The sequence below is a fragment of the Protopterus annectens genome, chromosome 2.part0 (genome assembly GCF_019279795.1).
Source record: "Protopterus annectens isolate FY-2018-M chromosome 2.part0, PAN1.0, whole genome shotgun sequence".
NCBI lineage: Eukaryota > Metazoa > Chordata > Ceratodontiformes > Protopteridae > Protopterus > Protopterus annectens.
In genome coordinates, this window is record NC_056728.1 from 1,343,013,245 (window position 1) to 1,343,035,307 (window position 22,063).

Below are 22,063 nucleotides of genomic sequence, written 5' to 3' on the forward strand. Positions count from 1 at the left end.
GTAAAATTTTTTTTCCCCGGCTTTTTGCCAGGGGGGGGGGCCTCTAAGGAAACAAAACCACATTGCAAAGTATGCTTTCCAACTTGTTCTGCTGCATGCAATAATTCCTGCAATTCTTTATTTTCTGCACATTCAGAAATCAACATAATTTTCTATTTCAGCAATCCCATAACATGTTGTTGCTACTTGAGCATATGAAACTGGCAGTGTAAGGCCCTAATTGCCAAGGTTGCAGATGTATAAACCTTCTTTCCCCATCTATCCAATGCCCTTGAAGCTCTGTCAGAGGGGGTAGGATTTTTTGCTGTTGAGGCCTTAACCCCCTTTGGACCCTGTGAAATAGTTTCAGGGTCAGCAGCAGGGTTTCTAAATCAAAATTTGTGTCAGTCAGGGACCCTGTAATATCTGTTTGGCTTGCTGGGAGCCGGAGGTAAGGAGCCAAGCTTGACTCTGAAAACACATCAGCCACAATGTCTAAAACAGGAGGGTATGACTAAAGGCCTATGCTGAGGGAGAAGGAGGAAATTCCTGAACCTCTTCTTTGATTCTGAGAAATCTTGACTCTCCCAGTGAAAATGCTCCCTCAAAGTATGCAAGGTATCTCCAAATGAATAATCCTCAGGAGGTGATGCAGATGGGATGGATTCCTCTGCATCAGAATCCTCATAGGGAGGTACAGTCAATTCCTGATCAGAAGAGGAATCAGAAGAAAAAGAGACCTGATCTGAAGATTCATAATCAGTGTCTTGCCTAGGCCTCTTATCAGGAGGGGGTTGGGAACTCCTGATCAAGGTAATTAGGTCTTCAGCCATTTTGATCATCTGTTTTTTGGGCATAGAGGCCTGTGCACGTAGCTCATGTGTTGGATTTTTAGCTTTAGAAGTTGCTTTTGTCTTTGATTTTGAAGCGGACGTCGGTTTTATATAAAAATGCTGAGGCCTAAACACACCCTCAGAAGCCGGTGCCTGCTCAGCGGCTCCGGACCTATCCGTGGGTACAATACTTTGAGAATCTTGCAGCATGCCGAACGCCACATGGGTCGTGGTAGGGGCCTGCGACTCGAAAGTAGCGGGTATCCTGGGCTGCGAAAGCGCCTCACTGAGTACCGGTGAACCGGCGACTGGCTTAGGAGAAGCTTCTTCGTCGATTTTGGACCTCGACGGTCTGTCTCTGTCCTTTTCTTTGCGTTTTTTGTGTAGTCGAATTGCTATCCAACGACATTTCAGTGTAGTTAAATCTATTTCCAAAATATTTTGAGGCAAAAATATACAGTCGCATAATAGTGCGTTGGTTAAATTTTGCACAAAACCGACAGCCAGGCACGTTGTGATCAGGGCCTAGGCAAGGAATACAGTATAAATGAAAATCCTTATGAGGTGTTTGCTTCCCACAAGTAATACAATTATTAACTTTTTCTGACATCGGTATGGAGCAAGAAAAAAGTTTCCCTAACTGGGTACTTAACTTTAGTGAAGACTTCGGTTCTGAAACTCGAACTCGAATATTTCAGGAGTCGGCCGACCAGCACTTGTGAACTGCTTCTGCTTCGGGCACCGTGGGGCAAGAAAGACTGGAGAAAATGGCGTCGGCTGCTTGTTTTGTACCCCTGACATCATGGAAGAAGAGACAGCAACCGACGCAGGACCCAAGACTTTGGAATTCAGGCCGACTGTGGGCAACCTGCCAGCAGATTACCCTAAATGTAATGACTGCAACAGTGAAACACGAAGAACATCTTTGATACCAGAAGTAAGGAAGAAACTATCCTATATTATTCCCTTTCGACTACATGAATTTGCATAAATTCTCTCTTGAATAACAGATACAAACATTCCAGATAGCAGTAAATCACAAGGCTACACATGCTGGAAAACTATTCCAGCTTAGTGTTTTCCCAATGTTCAGACATATATTACATTATCCGAAAAGGTAAATGCTGTAATACATTAGGTTCATAGGTAGGTACTAGGCTATCGGCCCTAGGGCCCATACAAGCCTAGCCAAAAAATGTACCCTGGCTTTCGCCACCCAAGAAAATTATTTTCCTGTGCCCCTGTCGAGCAGAGCCACAGAAGTGATCCCTGGGGGGAATTTCCCATTTCACATCCAATCATCAAGATTTTTCTTGAAGAGTGCTAATGAGGAGCTCTGTTTGACATAGATAGGTAGTCTGTTCCAGAGTATGGGAAGTCTCTGGGACAGGAATCTATCCCTCCAGCATGTTCTGTTTATTGTGGTGACAAGGTTTAGGTCCCTAGAGCGTGTAGCTCGGAGGAATTGGGATTTCTTTAAGTGGATAATGTCCAACAGCTCTGGGTTTGACATAGCTTTGTATGTTAGCAGAGATAGCCCCCGAGTAGGTGATATGCGATGGAGTAAAGCTGTAGTTTTTCGAGACGGTCTGCATAGGGCATCTGTTTGAGGCCAGTAATCCTCTTTGTGAAGCATTTCTGTGGTCTTTCCAGTTGTTGTAGATGTCTTGTGAGGTACATACCAAAAGGGGCATTGTACTCTATAATGGGTCTAATGAGTGATGAGAAGAGGGGAACAATGACCTCTTTTTCTGGATGAGAATCCTTTTGTGATGAGATGAGCCACGTAGAAGGATTTCCTGACCACTGTTGCGATGTGATTATCAAAGGAGAGACTACTGTCCACCTGTGTCCCAAGGTCTCATCACATTTTCAGCATTACGTAGACTACCAGCTACGTGGTAGCTCATGGGTACAGAGTTTTTACCAAAGGGGATTACAATACACTTTTTGGCAGTGAGCTTCAGGCCATGGCTTTGACACCAGGTATCTGTCTTAATGAGGCCCTTTTGTAGTTTGCCCACATAGTTGGGAGTTTCGATTATGGCTCCTAGTTTGCAGTCATCTGCAAACTTTGTCAGCCAAAGACCTTCTGTGTTGGCCTGCACTTCAGAGAAGTAGATACCAAACAAGATTGGACCCAGGACTGAACTCTGTGGTACTCCACTTGTCACTGGTCTTATGTCGGATTTGGAATCCGCTACTTTCACAGTGTGGGTTCTGTCTGTGAGCCAGTTGGCAACCCATCTTGTGACATAGGGATTTATACCTAGTTTAATGAGCTTATCTATAATTCCAGAGTGGGGGATGGTGTCGAAAGACTTGGCGAGATCTAGATTATCTGTGTGAACCATTTTACCCTCATCTATGGCTTTGGTGACTTCTTCAAAGAAGTCAATCAAGTTTAGGAGACATGATCTGCCTTCTACAAATCCAAACTGGGTAGGGTCCAGAGTTTGGAGATTACCAATATCTTTGTTTATGAGTTCCACGATGATACATTCCATGGCCTTGCAGACCAGGCTCGTCAGGCTAATGGGTCGGTAGTTCCCAGGGTCCATCGTGGCTCCCCCTTTGTGGAGTGGGATAACAGTCGCGGTGCGCCATTCAGTGGGTACAAAGCCCGAGGTGAGGCTATGATTGAACATGGTACTTAGGCAGGGTGCCAGTTCATTCTGTAGTTCGTGTAGAATGCAGCCTGGGATATTGTCAGGTCCCATGGATGCTGTGTTCTTGGCTTTTACCTGTGCAGCCATGATTATAGGAACTTTGCATTCTTCCGGTACAGAGATGGGCCCTCTAGGGGGTGGGGGGGGGGTAAAGTTAGCACTGAACCTATCTGATAGGATGTTGGCAATATCAGTTGGTTCTGTATATTTACTGCCATTGTGCTGTAACTCAGAGCAGATCTGAGTGTTCCCATTTAGATTCTTGACACAACTATAGAATGCTTTGTGGTAGTCTTTAGAGTCAGTGGCAATTTTGTTTTCATAACTAGCTTTGGAGGATTTTATGAGGGATCTCAACTTCTTACTGAGGATGACCAGGGAGTTCCTCCAGTCACGGGATTTTACTCTTTTTTTTTGCAACAGTTTCTTTCTTCTGTTGTAGAATTTGTTTATGGCAGAGGACCACCAGATTGGCTTCCTTTTTTTGGAGGATAACATCTTGGTTCTATTAGGGATAGCATGATCCATGCACTCGTGTAAGTGCTTATAAAGTGCATTTGTGTAGGATTCGGCAGTCATACCTCCTCTATTGTCCATCTGCATGGGTGTCATGAAGTTTGCCACTTCTGTCTTAAGAAGTGTGAAGTTGGCTTTGGAGAAGTTTTTTACGATGGTTTCCCTAACTGGGGTTGGGGGTGGGATGTGGATGTCTAGGCCGATTAGCTTGTGGTAGGATCTGACCAATGAGGAATTGACCTCTGGTGTGGAACACCGGTTTCCCATGTTGGTAATGACCAGGTCTAGGATATTGCTGCCCCTGGTGGGGGTGTGAATAAGTTGATCCAAGGCGTTGGAATTTATGAATTCTAGAAAACGCTGAGCAAAAAGAGTTGGTACATGAGTAGTTTTCCCAGTTAATGGTGGGGTAGTTGAAATCGTCCATTATTAGGGTGTAGGGTTGTACCCTAATACTTTCCAGTGCATCAAGAAATGAGGAGTGTGAATCCTGGGGCATGGTGGGGGGGTCTGTAGCAAGCTACAATTTGGACTGCGGTCTTGCCCAGAGTTAGTTGCACTTGGATAATCTCGGATGCATTATGCTGTGCAACTAGCCTGGAGGTGTGGATACCCTTAATGAATATGGACATGCCTCTGCCTTTAGTGCTTCTTTCTGGGTTAGGTGGCCGAAAGGTGTGGTATGAATTGAAGCCTGGTAATGCAGGGGTGCTCTCTGGAGCTTTGAACCAGGTCTCTGTCACTGCACAGATGTCAATGTTCTCCATTTTAAGGAGTGCCTCGAGTGAGTGCATTTTGAGGTTTAGACTTTTAGCATTGAGTAGCATTACCCTCAGATTTTGCTTGCTTGTATCTGTTACGGTGGTGAATTTGTCATTTGAACCTTGCCTAAAAAAGGCACTATAGGGGTGGCAAGAGCCTTAGCCAGTATCCAGAATCCTAAGGGCGACAGGTGCAGGCCATCTCTGGCAAAGCATCGTGGACTGTCGAGATCATGTCGTCCCAGGCAGACAAATACTGGATCCCCTTAGAATGACACCAGAAGCTTAGCCAATTGTTGAAGTTAATCATTTTATCCTTGTACTGTGGTATCATTCTGGGTGATGGCAGGATGCTACTCAGGGTTAGGATCATACCTGCCTGGGATACAAGATCGGAGAGCTCCTCCATGTCTCTTTTCATGTAGTCCAGGGAGGTACGTCTCAGGTCATTCACACCAACATGGACAATGACAATCATATTTGTACTTATTGTGGAGTGACCTGAGTGCATGCATTATGTGGCGGATCCTGCCACCTGACAGGCAGCTGACAGAAACTTTCTCCTTGTTTAGTCTAGTGAGTGGAACATCAGTGTGCCTGACTACAGAGTCACCTATGACTAGAGTGTTGGGTACGTTGTTATGCCTTATGGGCTGTGGTTGAGTGGCACACTGAGTTTGTGGGCTATGTGTCATTTGGGTTGTGTTGGGGCGTGGAGTTTGCTTGTGTTTATGCTTTGGATGTCCCTGATGCTTGGGCAGGTTTTTATTGAGAGCCTCCGCGAATGTAGGTGTGTGTTTTGTGTTTCTGTGTGTGTGTTTTGGTGGTGTAGGTTTTGAGGGACTATGTGATGAGTATGGTGTGGTGCAAGTGTTTATCTTCTCTTGACTGTCTAGTCCAGTCTTGAGTGAAGAGAGCTTTGCTTCCAGTTTGGCTATATAAGTGCATCTCTCTCAGGTTGTAGTGTTGGGTGGTAGGAGGAGAAGGTTGTCTGTGTACATCAGGCAATTGCTACATTGCCCCAAGATGCCCAGATTCATCAGGTAGACAGGAGAAATCACTGGGAGCTGACCCTTAGACATGCCTGGATAAGTGCTTATTTATTAAGTACTAAAAACTCCTTTCCACTAGACAAGCGAGGAAAGTTGAGTGCTGTAGTAATTTGCAGCTTATGTAGTGCTTACAATGAGTTCTGAACAAGTGCTGAGTTCAGAGAAACAGATTTGAGTGCTGAAACTAGAAAACTGGATAGTTACAAGAAACAAAAGTAAGCTAGAAGGCTTCCCTCTAACACAGAAGGGCTTGGGGGCTCAGCAGCCTACAAATGGTCTAGACCACTTAACAGGAAAGGCAGGAAACAAGCTTAAAATTTTTTTTTGTTTGTTCTCTTTCCCTGATGCTCTCTTTGTACATAGTAGGACTGCCTGAAATCAGAATATGATCTCACTGCACTCAGTTGAGAGAGCAAATGAGATGGGCCCAGAAGGAGTATCCAAACACAAATTTACAAGATGGGTGGGCAGTTTCAAAGCCACTAAGATTAACACCAAAACAGAAACAGGGAGGGTGGGTGGGAAACCTAACTGAAGAACAGAGTCAAAACTTCCAGTTCAGTTAATAATCATGCAACACAGTTAAATCAATTTAAATACTGTATTATTTGAAAAAAATGCAGATAAATGTACTTAAAATCTCTTATACGTCCAGTTGAATACAGCTAGATCTTAGCCGGCCAAAGCTGACGTTTTTAAGCAGAAAATATTTCAAACTGTACCACTTAAATAGGCAAGGACAGGAAATCAAAGGATGTGGCTACCCCACACCTGCAATTACTAACAAATAATAAAATTCAAGCAGCACTAACTGAAGAACAGAGTCAAAACTTCCAGCTCAGTTAATAAGCATGCAACACAGTTAAATCAATTTAAATACTGTATTATTTGAAAAAAAGTGCAGATAAAAGGTACTTAAAATTCTCTTATACGTCCAGTTGAATACAGCTAGATCTTAGCCGGCCAAAGCTGAGGTTTTTGCAACTCATGTCATCACCACATCCAGCATGCCCATGATCTCACTTAATCAGGCTCAAGCTAGCCAACCTGACAGTTAAAGGCAGGACAGCACAGTGCAAGTAGATACTTCAAACCATGTTCTGGTTCCAGTACTAGTATAGGTCACTTCTCAGAAACAGGAACAGTGTAATTCATTATGTAGGCTCTTAGTCACAGTGGAATTATGTTATATTCTGGAAAAGAGAATTTAAGTATACTGTGGACAGAACATAAGCTTCTACAAGCAACTCAGACTCTGTTTCCTGACAGCCAGACAAAAGTACAGTTGTGTGCACTTACCATAAATGTAGATGTTAGAGTGTATTCATTGTTGCAGTCCTTACAAATGGGTTATCTGGCTCCCGGTAGCCCGCAGTCGGCCAGAATACCAAAGTCCTTGGTATATGACATCGGCTTAGATTTTACTTGGACAGGACTAAACCTTTTCGTAAGTCAGATCAGTTGTTGGTCAGTTTTGCTCCTGGAGCCCAGGGCAAGGCTATCTCTACACAGACTATCTCTAAGTGGATTGCTCTTTGTATTCACTTTTGTTACTTACAGCATGGCAAGGTCCCGCCTCAGGGTATTAAGACACATTCTACTACAGCTATCTCTACCTCAGCAGCTTTTCTTAGAGGTGTACCTAATACGGACATCCTGGAAGCAGCTATCTGGACTTCTGTCCACACTTTCACCAAACATTACAATTTGCCCTTGTTTTCTAAGTCCAGGGCTGATTTTGCCACTGCAGTGTTGCAGGGTATTCTAACCAACCACTAATCAGTGGTGTTCCTCCTCCCGTTTTGTTTTTTCCTGAGCTTTGGGAATCAACCCATTTGTAAGGACTGCAACAGTGAAACACGATGAACATAGTACAGTGTAAACTTACCATAAATGTAGATGTTCGAGTTTACTCACTGTTGCAGTCCTGGTTTCCCTCCCTTCCATCCCCCTTTTTTCCTAGGGCACAGACTGGATTTTTTGTTTTCTTTACCTGATCTTACCATTTTTGGGGGATCCTGACAGCTATGGCAAGAAAAACTGAGGAAATGACAACGGCTGCCTGCCTTTGTACTTGACATCCTGGCGTCAGGCTTAATCTGGAGGCAGCCAACGTCATATACCAAGGACTTTGATATTCTAGCCAACTGCGGGCTACTGGGGGGCAGGATAACCCATTTGTAAGGACTGCAACAGTGAAACACGATGATCAAGGGAATTCTTAAGAGACCAGTTTCTATTATGACAGTGAAAGGAAACTGCTGGAAGAAGCAAGTTGTCTGTAAAGAGTATCCATTTAATACCATGAAATACCAGTTTTCTTGCATCACAGTATACCTGCTTTATTCTAGTCATGTATAATAATGTAAGGTATGTTAGATCAAGAGAATTTTTCAGACAGTTGAATTACCAGTTAAACTATATAGTTTGAGTCAGATGTTCACTGTAAATCAGTTCTGGCATTTCTTCACTGAATACAACTGTAAAACGATTCTGTTAAGGAAACCTATGTACATTTTCAACAAATGTCAAAAACAACCTATAACAATGCATTTAAAGTAAATTGAATTGTAATTTGATTCTATCTCTTAGAAGCAGAAGTACAAATTCAGATGTCTACACCTGACAAAATAAATTCCAGCTATAAAAAGGGAGTACTGCTTTTCTACAAAGACTGTTGTGTGATAACCATGTTAGATTCAGTTTTATATACAAGAACTGAGCTATGACAAGCTTGCTACAGCTATGTTCTATAAGTAACTGGAAGCTAGGTCTACCCGCTATAAAACAGTAAAAACTAAAAGAAAAATCTAGCCAAGCTAGAGTTTCCACTGTTCAATTCCTTAAACCTCTTGTATTAGAGGCACATGGAACTATAAAACAGAGAAAACTTCAGTACAAGTGAGTTCACCTGCTGATAAGCACATTACCAATGACAACTAAAAACTCAAACACAATGTGTGTGTGGGTAAACAGAATAAGATATTACACTGCACAAGTAGCTCACTTGACAAGAGTAACAGCATACACCTGTGTGTGTAAATGGGATAAGACATTACACGGCATGGGTACCTCACTTGCCGAGAAAGTGTGCACCTGTGTGTGCAAATGGAGTAAAACATGACACTGCCTGAGTACCTTACTTGGCACGAGACAGTGAAAGAACAGGCACCTGCATGTGTAAATGAAATTAGACATTACACTGCAAGAGTCACTCACTTGACGAAAGAGAGTGAGAAAGTGCGCACCTGTGTGTGTACATTTATTTATTTATTTCACATTGGTTTACCAGAAAGTCCATCTGGGCCACAAAGAGCCCATTTTCAGTGGAGGCCTGGGGACAAATACTCCAATGGAATAAGACATTACACTGCACGAGTAGCGCACTTGACAATGTCAGACAGACTGGTTACCACACAGTAATGGCCAACTGCCTACGCCCACCACTCACATACCTGTTCTGGTTTTAAGTACAATACTGCCCTTGTCATTTACACTGCTTGCACATATGTCTAATTCCTTATCACTAGTGATCTCATCAGCTGCAGTCATTCTTTTTATGCTTATGACCTGGAACCTGCTCAAATTCCAAGGATTGTAACTGTGATCCTTGAAACAATGAGACCGACAGTGCAAATGTCAGGAATGCATGCTAATATACAAAATATGTAAGAATGCTCTGTCATGACTGGCTACACATGGCAATGTCATACATGTAAGTTCTTATTATTTCAAGGTACACTGATCTTGGAGTTGCTACATGCAAATAGGAGGGATATAGCCTCTCCGTGTCAGAAGGTAGTGGGAAGTGAAACCCCCTACAAATGCATTTTTATGGCATTACAGCAAGGTACAAAATTAGTTGTACTTCTTCGGCAATATTGCTTTATTTTTATGTAGCTTCAGGTCTCACATTTATGGGTCTTGCACTACTGAAAGGGAGTTACTGCACAGCTTATAATGACGAGTAACTAAACATACTGCTGAAAGCAACCATTACCTATGAACATAGTTCTAGCTGTTGTTTACTTCTCTCATCCTTCCATGTCTTTTTTAATTTGTGCACTAATATACCTCCACAAACACGTCTTACCTGACAATTACAAATTTGTGAAAACTTTAGTGCACATCAGTTTGGACACTTGGGGCAGGAAGGTCAGGCAGCTGGCAATATATTACCACAGTCATGTGAGCTAAGATGCACTGAGACATAAGAAACAGTGTACAAGTGTGTAAGCATGTACACATACATGTGTAATAACTGATTACACTGTACTGGTAGCTCACCGTACCATGTTCGCCATCAAGCCTTTTCAGCTCACTTACCACACAGAGGCGGCTAATTTCTCACAAATGCTATTGATATGTCTTTTTAATTTCAAGTAAAATTCTATGCTTGTTATTCCCACTAATGTCATGCTTACAAATGTAATCACCAAAATAATCTCACTTTTATCAATTGCAATCATTTTTTTTCTTGTTTTTTATTTTGTGTGTATTTTTTTAACAAAAGCTCGACTGGATGACACTGCCTATTTCAGTGGAGGACCTGGGAGAAAATCTCCAAGAAATAGTAGGTGTACAATACATCAAAGTTTACACAAACTGTATACAAAGGACAGTGTACACAAACTAATGAAATTCATTACAAAAAAAAAAAAAAACAGAACAAACAGGGACTATCATACAAACTGTAGTAAGTTCTAAGAAAGGACATTACTGCATATTTCAGAATATCACCACGGTCGAGTGACGTTAAAGACATGCAGGTAGGTGCGAGTGTGAATGTGCGTGCCTTCATTGAAGGTTGGGCGTCGGGCTGGCAACTCGGCATCGTAAAAATCCGCTGCCAATCAGGAGCAGACCGGAGTTCTGCTGTGGCAGCCCCTAACCGGGAAAAGCCAAAAGTCTTTACTGCAGCAGGAAATTATAAGAACAAATGTGGAAACACTACTAAGCAGCAGCAGAGTATCAAAAATAAGGCAGCTATGTAGTGCAATAGGTGTCAATATTCATGTTTATGTGAGCTGACAGGAGGACAATACTTGCATTTCTGAAGGTACAAATGCAATATACTCACTTCAGTAAGAGATAAAAAAGCCATATTACTGATGGTCAGGGTTTTTAAGTCTGGTGTAATATTTTATGTGCCGTTACTAGATGATATCTGGTGTAGTACTCCTAGCCAGTTCAGGTTACTCATGGGAATGCACTGATGGGTTTGGCTTGAGAGGTAGGTGTGCATTTGAAGATTTGTGAAAATTACAAATGCATACAACAGGCTCGCAAATAAGAAGGATGCTGCATTTACTTGCCTGCAGTGGTCAGTGAGATCAGGCCTGACTTTGAAAAGGAGTCATAATTTGTGTTTTTTTTTGAGCAACAATACTAATGCGTTGAGCATACTTAAGTTTGCCATTTAAGATGACACCCAGTAACTTGGTATAGTCGACCCATTCTATTCTGGTATTTTCAGAAAAGACTATATTTAGTGTAGTGCTAGCAAGTGGGATGTTACTGGAACTAAATACAATTAACTTCTCGTAATTTTTGCAAATTCCTAATTAGCCTTGCAAATGTGTAAACTTTGTATGTGAAGCTTTTATCCCCAAGCCCCTGCTGAAAATGGGTAGATGCCCAGTTAGACTTTCCCAGTCAAAAAAAAAAAACAAATAAATAGGGGTGGGGGATTCAAGAGTAGATGGGAGCTTTCCGGGCAAGACTGAATACAGGAAAAAGGAGTCCTGGGTGATCACTTGTAAATGGGATAGTGTTGGGGCCAAGTAAACAAGAGTTGAGTTATCAGCCTGCTGTATGACTGCCACATTTTTGGCTACCTTGTACGTCATTTATGAATATATTCAAATAATACAAGTCCTAATATTGACCCCTGTGGACTTCCTGTTTACAGTGGCTGGTGAGTAGAGCAAGATTCCTGCCATTTAACAGATTGTGTACAGTTCTTGACGTATCTAGAAAACCATTTAATGGTGGCATTGCTTAGTCCTAGTTATTAGAAAATGTTAAGGAAAAGATGGTGAGATGCAATATTTTACACCTTCAAGAGGTACAGGGTTACCCATGTACATGTATATATATTATATAGATACTTTTTGGTTGACTGTATCCAGAAAATGTAGTAGGGAAGTTTAACTGCTGCGGTGGGACTGGAAGCTATGGTGTGATAGGGAAAGGAACTGTTTGTCTAGCAAAGAATGTAGGATTTAATGCAGTAATTTAGAGAGTAGAGTGAGCATTGCAATAGGTCAACAGCTTGAAGGTTTGGTGAAGATGCCATCTTTATGTACTGGTATAATTTAACAGGTTTTCCATACTGTTGGAATGTACGAGATTGGTGAGGATCTGTTAATTAACAGAGACTGGGAAGCTTATTCTAGCTGCTCCTAATTTAAAATATTCTGCAGGAACATTATCTGATGCTAATGTAGCAGGTTTTAGTATGTGCAAGTATTTTTTATTGTAGTAGTTGGGACTGGTTCATAAGAGAAATTGTGGTTTAGTAATGCAGTTTGATGGGAGAGGGGAAATTTCTATATTTTGCTGGCAGACATGAAGGATAGTAGACATGCTGCGGTGGTACGGCGGTAGCGTTGTTACCTCACAGCAAGAGGTTCTCCCATTTGATTCTCGGCTTGGCTTGGGAGGGCCTTCTGTGTGGAGTCTGCATGTCCTCCCCGCGGTTGAGTACCGTTCGAAAGACATGCGTGTGTAAATGGGCGTGCCTTCGTTGAAGGTTGGGTGTCCAGCTGGCACCTCGGCGTTTCGTAAAAAATCTACTGCCAATCATTAGCGACCGGAGTTCTGCTGTGGTGACCCCTTACTGGGAAAAAGCCGAAAGACAAACAACAACATGAGGGATAGTAGCTATAAAGTACGCACTGAACTTGCAAGCTATAGTAGCATTAATTTTGGTGGGAAACGGGTAGGGGGTGGGCTTGCTACCTGGCTTTAGGAGACTGTTTATAGCAGAAAAGAGACATTTGGACTTTTGAAGTGTCTGATCTGTGCTGTTGTATAACAGTTTTTATTTCTTTATCTAAAAGAAGCGGTTTTGTTAGTGAGAATCCATAGGTGTCCATGGTTTTGGATTTTTTTTAAATATATTTGTGCCGCTCATTCCAAGCATTATCCCAAGTTTAAATTATTTTGTTTTTCAGATTAGACAGGGAACAGTTAGCACCATAATCTGCTTATATTGCAGAGAGGTTCTTGTGGTTTAAAACTCGTAAAGTGGAGGTATTGAAGTACAAGACAGAATCAACTACATAGCATTTTTTAATGGGGTCCAATTGTAGTGTTGTAGGAAATGTCTTTGTGGAAATTGGTTAGGTTTCTTACAGAATTTAGGTGCTGGCCCTTGATGATTTTTAAGGTGTGTCTGATTACACAGGTTGGATGGTGGTCACTAATTGTATCAGAGGATTTCAGCCTGTTTATTTTTTCAGGATTCGTGGACAGCATGCAGTCTATAGTACTAGCTAACTTTAATGGAAGTTTCATCATATCTTGTTGGGTGTTTATTTGGGGTTAGACAGAAGAGACCAATATCTAACTGTGAGATGTGAGTATTGTGATAAAACTAACCTACACTGAGGTCACTGATAAGGGTTTCTTGCTTAACATAGCTAGTCATCTAGTTGAGTGCAACTGTCAGTTGCATTAATATTGTTTCTCTTTGGAGATATGTATGCATGTACCTATTATGTACATTATTTTATGTAAATATAATTTAAGATAGGTTATTATTAGCACTTCAGAGTCAAACTTTGAGAGGTTAGTATGGATTTGACATCTCCAGGGTGTTAAGGAGCATAACAGTTACCCTCCAGCACATTTAGTAGTTTTATCATTTCTTACTATTTTTATCCTGCTGGGAGAATTTATTCATCTTTGATAGAGGATTTTTAATCATGTTTCAGTAAGTAATAGTATGCGGGGTGGTGGGACTGACTCCAGGCATGAAGTTCAGATTTTACTTTATGTGCTGCTTGAATTTACTTTACATACCTTAAGGTCAAAGTGAGACACTTTTTTTTTTTTTTTACCTTTTACAGGTCACATGGATACAGTAGTTTGATGATAATCTGGACGTGTATTGTGGGTTAAGTCTAGATGGAAGGGATTTTGACTGCTCTTTCTAGTGGATGGTCCTGAGTTTGGGTGTGTCACCCACTTTGTCAGTATTTGATGCAGTATGGATGTTTTGCTGAACTGGACAGTCAGTTCCTTTTTGAGACCAGCTCTAGGTTTATTACAGTGTTCTAGCTGTTTTGGGATAATGCATTTTTTAATAGTTAGTACCAGGAGCTGTAGTAGGAAATCCAGATTTAGTGGGTAGAGTTGTCAATCATGTCTAGTTGTTGGCTCAGTAATGGTACATGCTGAAGGCTTTGTGACAGCTGATATGTTGCTAGGGTTGATACTAGGGTTAAAATGGAGAAAATGTCCGAGAGATGAGGTAGCATATTGTAGATTAAGTACATGGAGTTGATGTTTTGCTTTTCGAAACTATAGGAGGTTAATTATGCTAGTGAGCTGAGGATCTGTTTGTTGAGGGTTAGTCTTCTGAGAAGGCGTGCGGAGATTGATTAGACTTAGGTATGTAACTTGTACTGCAGTGTTTATAGTGGACGTAGTGATGTCAAAGGGGCTGGTCAAGAGGTATGCTAAGTGGGTGACTGCTGAATGAGGAGACTTTAAACAGAGGGGTTGGGGCTGACTAGCTGGGTAGCTTGTGTACAAAGGAAATAATATTGGAAATAGGGTATGAGTGAAGCACTGGCAAGCATAGCAAGGCAGCAAGGAGAGGGCTTACTCTTGGGCAGTAGTCATCTATTACAAAAAACAACCTACTCCCGCCACCTCATAAGGGCTATAGAACAGGAAGGGATGCGACTTACCTTAACACAACAAACAGATGGGAGATAGCAATGTAATCAGTGGGTAAAACAAATACTGAAAAACAATCTAAAAGAATTGCTTTATGCCCTCCATCTATTTAGTTAATGAAAACCAGGAATCCTTACTAATTAAAACTAACATTAACCCTCTAAAACAGCTTGCTTTTGTACTGTACTTTTTAAGCAATACTTGTGCGAGACAATGTCATTGCTAGAAGAGGGAGAGGGGTGTGTGTGCAATGGCTGACCTGAATAAAACGGACACTGAGTTTTACACATATGACCTGTCCAGTTTATAATTATAACAAACACATCACTGAACAGGACTGTTACACTTGTTTAATGTTGGTTTCATCTCTGAGTATCTCTTATGGATACCTGGAACAGCTTATAATAACCACTTAAACATATCACTGCATTTGACACTTGAAACTAAGTTTATAGTTCATAAATTACTACTAGGCTAACTGCCCTTGTGGGCCTTTTAATCCTAGCCAATTACCCCATGTCAGAATCTAACCCTGTACCTTGTGTCTGTAAGGTAAACACTTTAACCATTATACCAATACCTCCAACTCCAAACCACAACTGGAAACAGTGAAAAAAACACATCACATAAAAGGGCTGGGTTGTAAAACTGAAACTGTTCTGATGAAGTCCCTTCAGTAGGGAAGAAAGCGCTCAACCGGTGTGTGGCACAATAAAGCTTTTTGGATTTTACCAGTTGCTGTGAAGGTTTTTTCAACCTTAACCATTATGCCATTAATCTGCCAACTACTGTTTATGTCTCCCATCTTACTCTCCCTTTTATAGTTGTCCACTAACCTTCTTGGAAGAATGTCTTAACATTTATATCCTGGTTGTGGCAAAAAGGGTCAGGTTTGACAAGCCCATTCCCCTGGTTTTAGCTCTCAACTTCTTTGCTCAAGAATCAGGGATGAAGCCAAAAATAACGAGGCAAAGGGTCAAAATCAGTGACGGTTTTCAATTATTTATATTCACTTAAAAAGTGAACAGAATATTGGGTTATGCATCAACACTCATTTTCTGACAATAAAGACTGACTAACCCTTCATGATTTACAAGAAAATCAAAAATTTTACAATGAGCAGGAAAACAATGAGACAAAAATCAGGGACATTCTGCAACCTCAGGGGCAGATGAGAGGTATGTACGTGGTTAACAGATGAAATGGCAAACTAATTCAGATAAACAGACATATTATGCAAACAATGACTTTGTAATAACAGTACATCAATTTTCTCTCTAAGAAAAAGGGAATTTGTCAGCTAGAAGTTTGAAATTGTTTTTTTTTTTCCTGTATTAATGCACATTTTCCAACAGTGCTGGAATATACATACCATATTTGCTGTGTAAAATAATTGATCAGTTTTTGCCTGTATGAAGAAATAAAACTTGTTCCTTCATTTAGATATTCATGGTTTACTGCTTCCCATGCCTTAAAAAAAAGAAACAAAAATGTGTGTTTATGTGAAGCAAAGAGACTGCATGCTACTAAATACTTCATTACTATATAACACAACATAAACAGTGAGCTCTACTCAGTCTGAACATTACAGTGGATTGACACACTGATCAAGTACCTATATGGTATCCAGGCTCAGATGTTCATGGCGTCCATAAGTAATACTCAGTGGCAAAAAGTAAATATGGTCTACTGCAGACACCATCTGTACAATTAGTGCAAAACTCATCATATATGCTGAAAAACAGGACTAAGGATGAAACGATGCAATAAACAAACATCCATTAACTCCTGTACTTCTATTTCTCCAAAGCAGACAGGAAAATTTTATATCAACTTCTCCTAAACACATGTGCACATATTTGTTATGTCAAACAAAACTAAAACACAGTTCGGGTAGTCAAGGGCAAAAGATAAAGGACTGAAAGAGATGCAGTGCCAAAACTGAAAAGACTTTAAATCATTGTCAGCGCTCTACATCTACACTAGTAAAGGTTCATACAGTGTCAATGAGCATTTCCTTGCAGGCTAGAAGTGCTAGGTTGTATAGGGCAGTGAAGTTCGAACTAAGGTCCAGCCCCACCAATAGCAACTGTTATGTTGGAAGCAGTGCTGAAAAAAAATGTCTTTCTTTTCTTTTTCCCTAATCAACCACCCACAGCAGATGATGTTTTTTTGTTTATATAAAGAAAGAAGTCTTGAACTATCACAAGTGCAAGCATCAAAGGTATGTGCTGAGCTATGGATTAGCATGGTGTAGCTGGATTCCACAGAGCACTTTCATGCACAGCTTAATTCTTAGCACAACTCAACAGAATAAAAGACGGTCACACAAATCATCAGTAGAATAGAAAATTTGATCCGTCTGGTCTATCAGCATATTTTTGATGGCACTAACCTTCTACTAATCCGATCCCAAAATGATAGCCGGAGACTACACTGTTGAAGACAACTGCATAATTACACTGTGTACTATACATGCGAGTAAAGGACAATGATGAGAACATGCAGAGAAAATATACAAATTGTGTTTCTGCAGTACCACCTGACGATGTTCAGGACATGCAGACTCACACTTTATGCAGGATTATGATCAGGTCTCCAATAAAAACAGATTATATGTTTCAAACATGGATGTCAAGAAAACTTGTGATGTGAACATACCGACGTCTGTTTTGAGATCAGACAAACAACACTGCAATTGGTGACCCATTTATAATTCTTTGCAATATGTGCGGAGTTTTAGCTCCCTCCATTTAAAAAAAGAAGGAAAAAAAGTTGTGTTGACAATGCAAACTGTGTAACAGCTTTTAAAGCTGTTAGGGATTAGAGGTGCTATTTCTGTGGTGGCATTATGTGCATTTCAATTACTATTTGGTTTCAGATGCAACTACGTGGTGAGTGCCATCTGTGTGCCAATGCAAAGTATGCTTTGTTTTATAACAGTAAAGTACTTATAAGAATTTGAAATGTCTGTAGTGCATGAAGCGCAGTGATTATACCAATATCCAGAAAAAGACAAATCAGTTAAGCATTAATTTAGTGCAAGACCTGATCTTAACAAATGCTAAACACCCACCGCTTAACATATTAAGGTTGGGTCTCTTTGTAGGCAGTTGTATCTGGCAATACCAACCAGTAAACAGCAGCTATTTCTTACTCCCTGCTATCTTGTTCTGGTAACAGGTTCCTGAATTCCTCTTATAAAACTTAAGAAAGTTGCTAAAACAACAGGATTTCTGTTCACTTGCATTTTCTGAATGACTCTATGTCTGAAAGTCAAACCTATGCCATTATTTACTGCCTTCAGTCCTCAGTTGAGAGACATGGAAGTGAATGTAAACATAAGACACTGTCTTTCTGACAGCACTTGTCAAGTGCTTTACAGCTTTCAAAGCTGGCAAAACCAGTACTACATGGAGCAGATAAAACGCCATATACTATAAAGATAAAACGCCATATACTATAAAGAACTACGATCATGTCTCCGATCATAACTCTTAATTATGTGCTCTCAACATGGATGCCAAGAGTCACCTCTCGAGCTTTGCTCTCTAGGTGAATTCCTGGTTGTCCATGTCTCAAACACATAATAAGATTATGATCTGTGAACCCAGTTAAAATCATTTGTCTTGTAGCTAGGTTCTTGTGTATGAACCTAGCAAAAATAAAGTAATTTTCCGTCAATGGAACACAATCAAAGCACTCCATGCAATACTTACTGAACAGCACAATAGACTTTCTCCAGCTATCTGATCAATGTCCATAAAGTCACCTGGGGAAGCACAACCTGTTCTCACTCAATTTGAAAAAACAAACTGGGATGTAACAGATAGTATGCAATTTAAATGCAAACCTTACTAGCTGGTTTACATGGTGAACTCTCCTGAACAGACATTAAATCTCACTCAGTCTTTAAAATAACAAACAAAAAAAACATTGTTTTTTATGTACTTATTTATTTTTGCTTTTTGTGGGTCAGTGTTGCCTCAGTCATCGTTGAACATACAAGAAGAAACAGACTTCTATTTTGCATCCTGTTATTCTGTATTTGTGTGCTTTATTCTGTAGCTACTTAAGAATGACAAATCTATTACAGAGTCAAAGGAGTTAACTCTGAGTTCTGGAAAGCTGCCAGTGTGGATTTTGTGCAGGCACAAAATTCATATGCCACCGAGGCAGTGTGAATGATGAACATCAGAACACAGCACATTTGTAATGTTGGCTCCATTTAGGGAGCCATCGGCATGAATATGGATACAGTATTGTTCAGATTAAACTGCAAGTACAACAAAGTTTAATACTAACATTTCAAGCTTTCAGACATTTGGCACTTGTGTTTTTGTAAGTGCTGCATCAAACTTGTACATTTTAAATTCTGGCTACTTTATTTGGAGCCAAGTCTAGCAAGGAAAGTTACTTGGGTACATAGACGTATTCAAATTTTCCTGAACTAACAAAAACATTTACTCTTCAAAGTGCCTTCACTTCCTCTCACAGCAAAATTACAGTTTTGTACCTACCACAAATGTAGATGTTCAAGTGTATTCACTGTTGCAGTCATTACTCTTGGGTTATCCTCAGTGGCGGCTGGTGACTTCAAATCAAAGGGGGGCTGCAGGAGACAGCTGAATGGGTAGGGTCAATGGGAAGGGGTGCAGCCAACTAGAAAGGGGAGGAGCTATGCTCAAAACCACAAAAACTAAATATACTGCCCTGGGTGCCAAACCGTCATTATGAGAGTCCAATCAAGACAAAATGAAGTGTAGAAGAATAGAAATATTTCAATGCATTGGCTGCATGACAGCTTAATATCTAGATGGAAACAAAAAAGGTTGTGAGGCATGAAAAAATAAATTACTTTTTTTAAATACATTAATGGAATGCCAGTCAAAATCAAGTATAAGAAAAACAAGCAGCACTCAACTCAAAGCACTTCTTGCACTGCAGTTCTAATTATAATTTATATTCAGCTTTATTAAAGTACCAAGTAACATGCTGAAAGTAGAAATCTCTGATGCCCCCACTTGTAAAAATGTTCCTTATCCAAAAAAAAAAAGACCTGCTGCCTGACTTCTACATGTTTCATGGGGAAAACATGATCAAAGTACAAAATGAAAAGCAAACAAGAAATAAGTTCAAGATAGATTGCTTAAAAGGATTACTGTACAGGTTATGGACCACACAACTGGCATTCTGTTTACGGGTAAAGCCTGCAGAGATGACTGGAAGTCTCCAAGTGTAACGAGACTCTTAAAAATAATGTAATCCTGTCCTTTATTACAAATACTGTCATACACATTTCAATACCCAAGGCTTATACATTATCTAGTCAAGTATTCTCTACATGGCAACAGAAAGGCTTTCAATGCTGGCAATTCTTTAACAGTATGCTTATTAAAGCTTACTTGCATCTTGCAATCTCAGCCAAGCTTACCTGATGGTCATTAAAGTATTACTACTTAAACACAGAGCAACAGGCACTTTGAGTAATAAGCATAAATCAACAGTACAAAAAATATGACAGAAAACAGACCACTCTGTAAAAATCAAGGACAGATGAAAGGCCACTCTAGTACTCGTGTCTACCTTGGATGGGGGGGGGGTACTCTGCACATTTACACTGCATAACTACTTCTTGCCTCGACACATCCAGAGTCACTACATGGGGAAGTGGGGTGCAACAAGTATGTCACAGTTTGAAATGCCTCTGGCTGACTTGTGATGGCCCTGACACATTTGTCATACCTCTCAACCTCAGAGCAAGAAATCTGGACAAAGCCATACAAAGAAATGGGACAAAGGCCTAAAAATAACGACAATTTTTAAAATATTGCTCTTATAAACCTAGAAAGATAACAGAGGTCTTGCATTAGTATGAATTTTATGAATGGTATGAAATCTGAAACTCAAATGTCTGTCATTATTTTCTAACTTCAGTGTTTAATGATTTGTCACTAATTTGCCAAAAAACACAATTTTATGAAAAATGGACCAAAAATGTGGATGTACAAATATAAAATAGGCTATAGCAACACAATACAGCTGGAAACCTGTCAAAGAAGGGACACTTTAATATTAGTACTGCTAACTTGAGCAGCTGACAAAATAAAAGAATCTACATGCATTTCTGAAATAAAAGTAATCTAACTGATTATTACAGTTATTTCTTAATTATAAACCCTCCATGTTTTCTTCCAAAATTGCTATTTTGCGAAGGGATCATTAGGGGAAGAGCAACATTTTGAGCCAAAATCAGGGACAGTTGAGAGGTTTGGCTATGCCTAATTCTATAAAGCAATTTATCTGCATGTACCTCTCAACCTGTTAATGCAATAAATCTGGGCAAGGCCAAATATATTGGGGGAACATATAAACAGTACTAAAAATTGCTCTTGTATAAACTGAGACAGTTGATAGAACAGGTCTTACTTTAGCATGCATTTTTCTGAAGGTTATGAAGTCTGAAACTCAGTGTGTCATTATTTAGTGACTTAATTCCTAAATGATTTGCCAGAAAACCACAAATTTTATGAGGAACAAACCAAAAATAAGAAGCAAAAAATCTATTAATTCTTTGAAAATCTGGACAGTTGGGAGGTATAGTTCAGCTGGGGCTGCCTAAGTTTGCCGCCATTCCCCTCACAAAACCATGGTCGAATGGAGCTTCCCCCTGCAGCCATTCCAATGATCCATTACTTGGCTATTTCACTCCATTTACCATAAACACTAATGTGCATACTGATTTACTTCTATGATGATTTGAACTTCATTTGAAAGTTTTATTTTGAATTTTACAGCACAAACACTAAGACATCTGCTAAACAAACTTGGCATTAAAACTTCTCTGCCCTTGAAACTCACATTCATTGAAGCAACATTGAAACCCGCATTCAAAGAAAATACATTTTACCCGTGGCAAATAAAGATTCATTCTGGGCTGTTTTCAAATCATAGGCCCCTTGCATATGAAACATACATGTGCTCTTTGATACACCTTCCTATTGCTTTGAACATTTTTCCAGTAAACAATGAAACAAAACGCATGCACCAATGACAAAACTGCCCAATTCAGAACATTTCCATCATAAAAGTCTACTCAAACTTCTACAGTCCACTATTATCAGTAAATATGCACAATTCTACAGTTCACCATTATCGGTAAATATGCACAATCTCTGAAGTAGTAAAAAGTCATCTAAATAACTCCACGTTAAATAAATCTGTAATGAAGAGGTTGCTGCTAGCAAACACCTTTATATTTCATGGTTTCATCGAAAAATAAAGTGTCTGATGCCCCTGAGGAATAAATTGCCTAAATTACATTAATATAAGCTAGTAATATT

The 22,063-nt window shown here is 40.1% G+C and overlaps 1 protein-coding gene across 1 annotated transcript in view; it reads right to left on the bottom strand.

Moving 5' to 3' along the window:
• Window positions 1–22,063, bottom strand: part of NPHP3 (nephrocystin 3) — a gene marked incomplete at its 5' end in the record, with an annotated part of 1,580,737 nt that overhangs the window by 679,876 nt on the left and 878,798 nt on the right. The window contains one exon of the mRNA XM_044060401.1: window positions 16,089–16,190. Within this exon, the coding sequence (XP_043916336.1) occupies window positions 16,089–16,190 (102 nt within the window). The remainder of the gene's footprint in view (window positions 1–16,088; window positions 16,191–22,063) is intronic.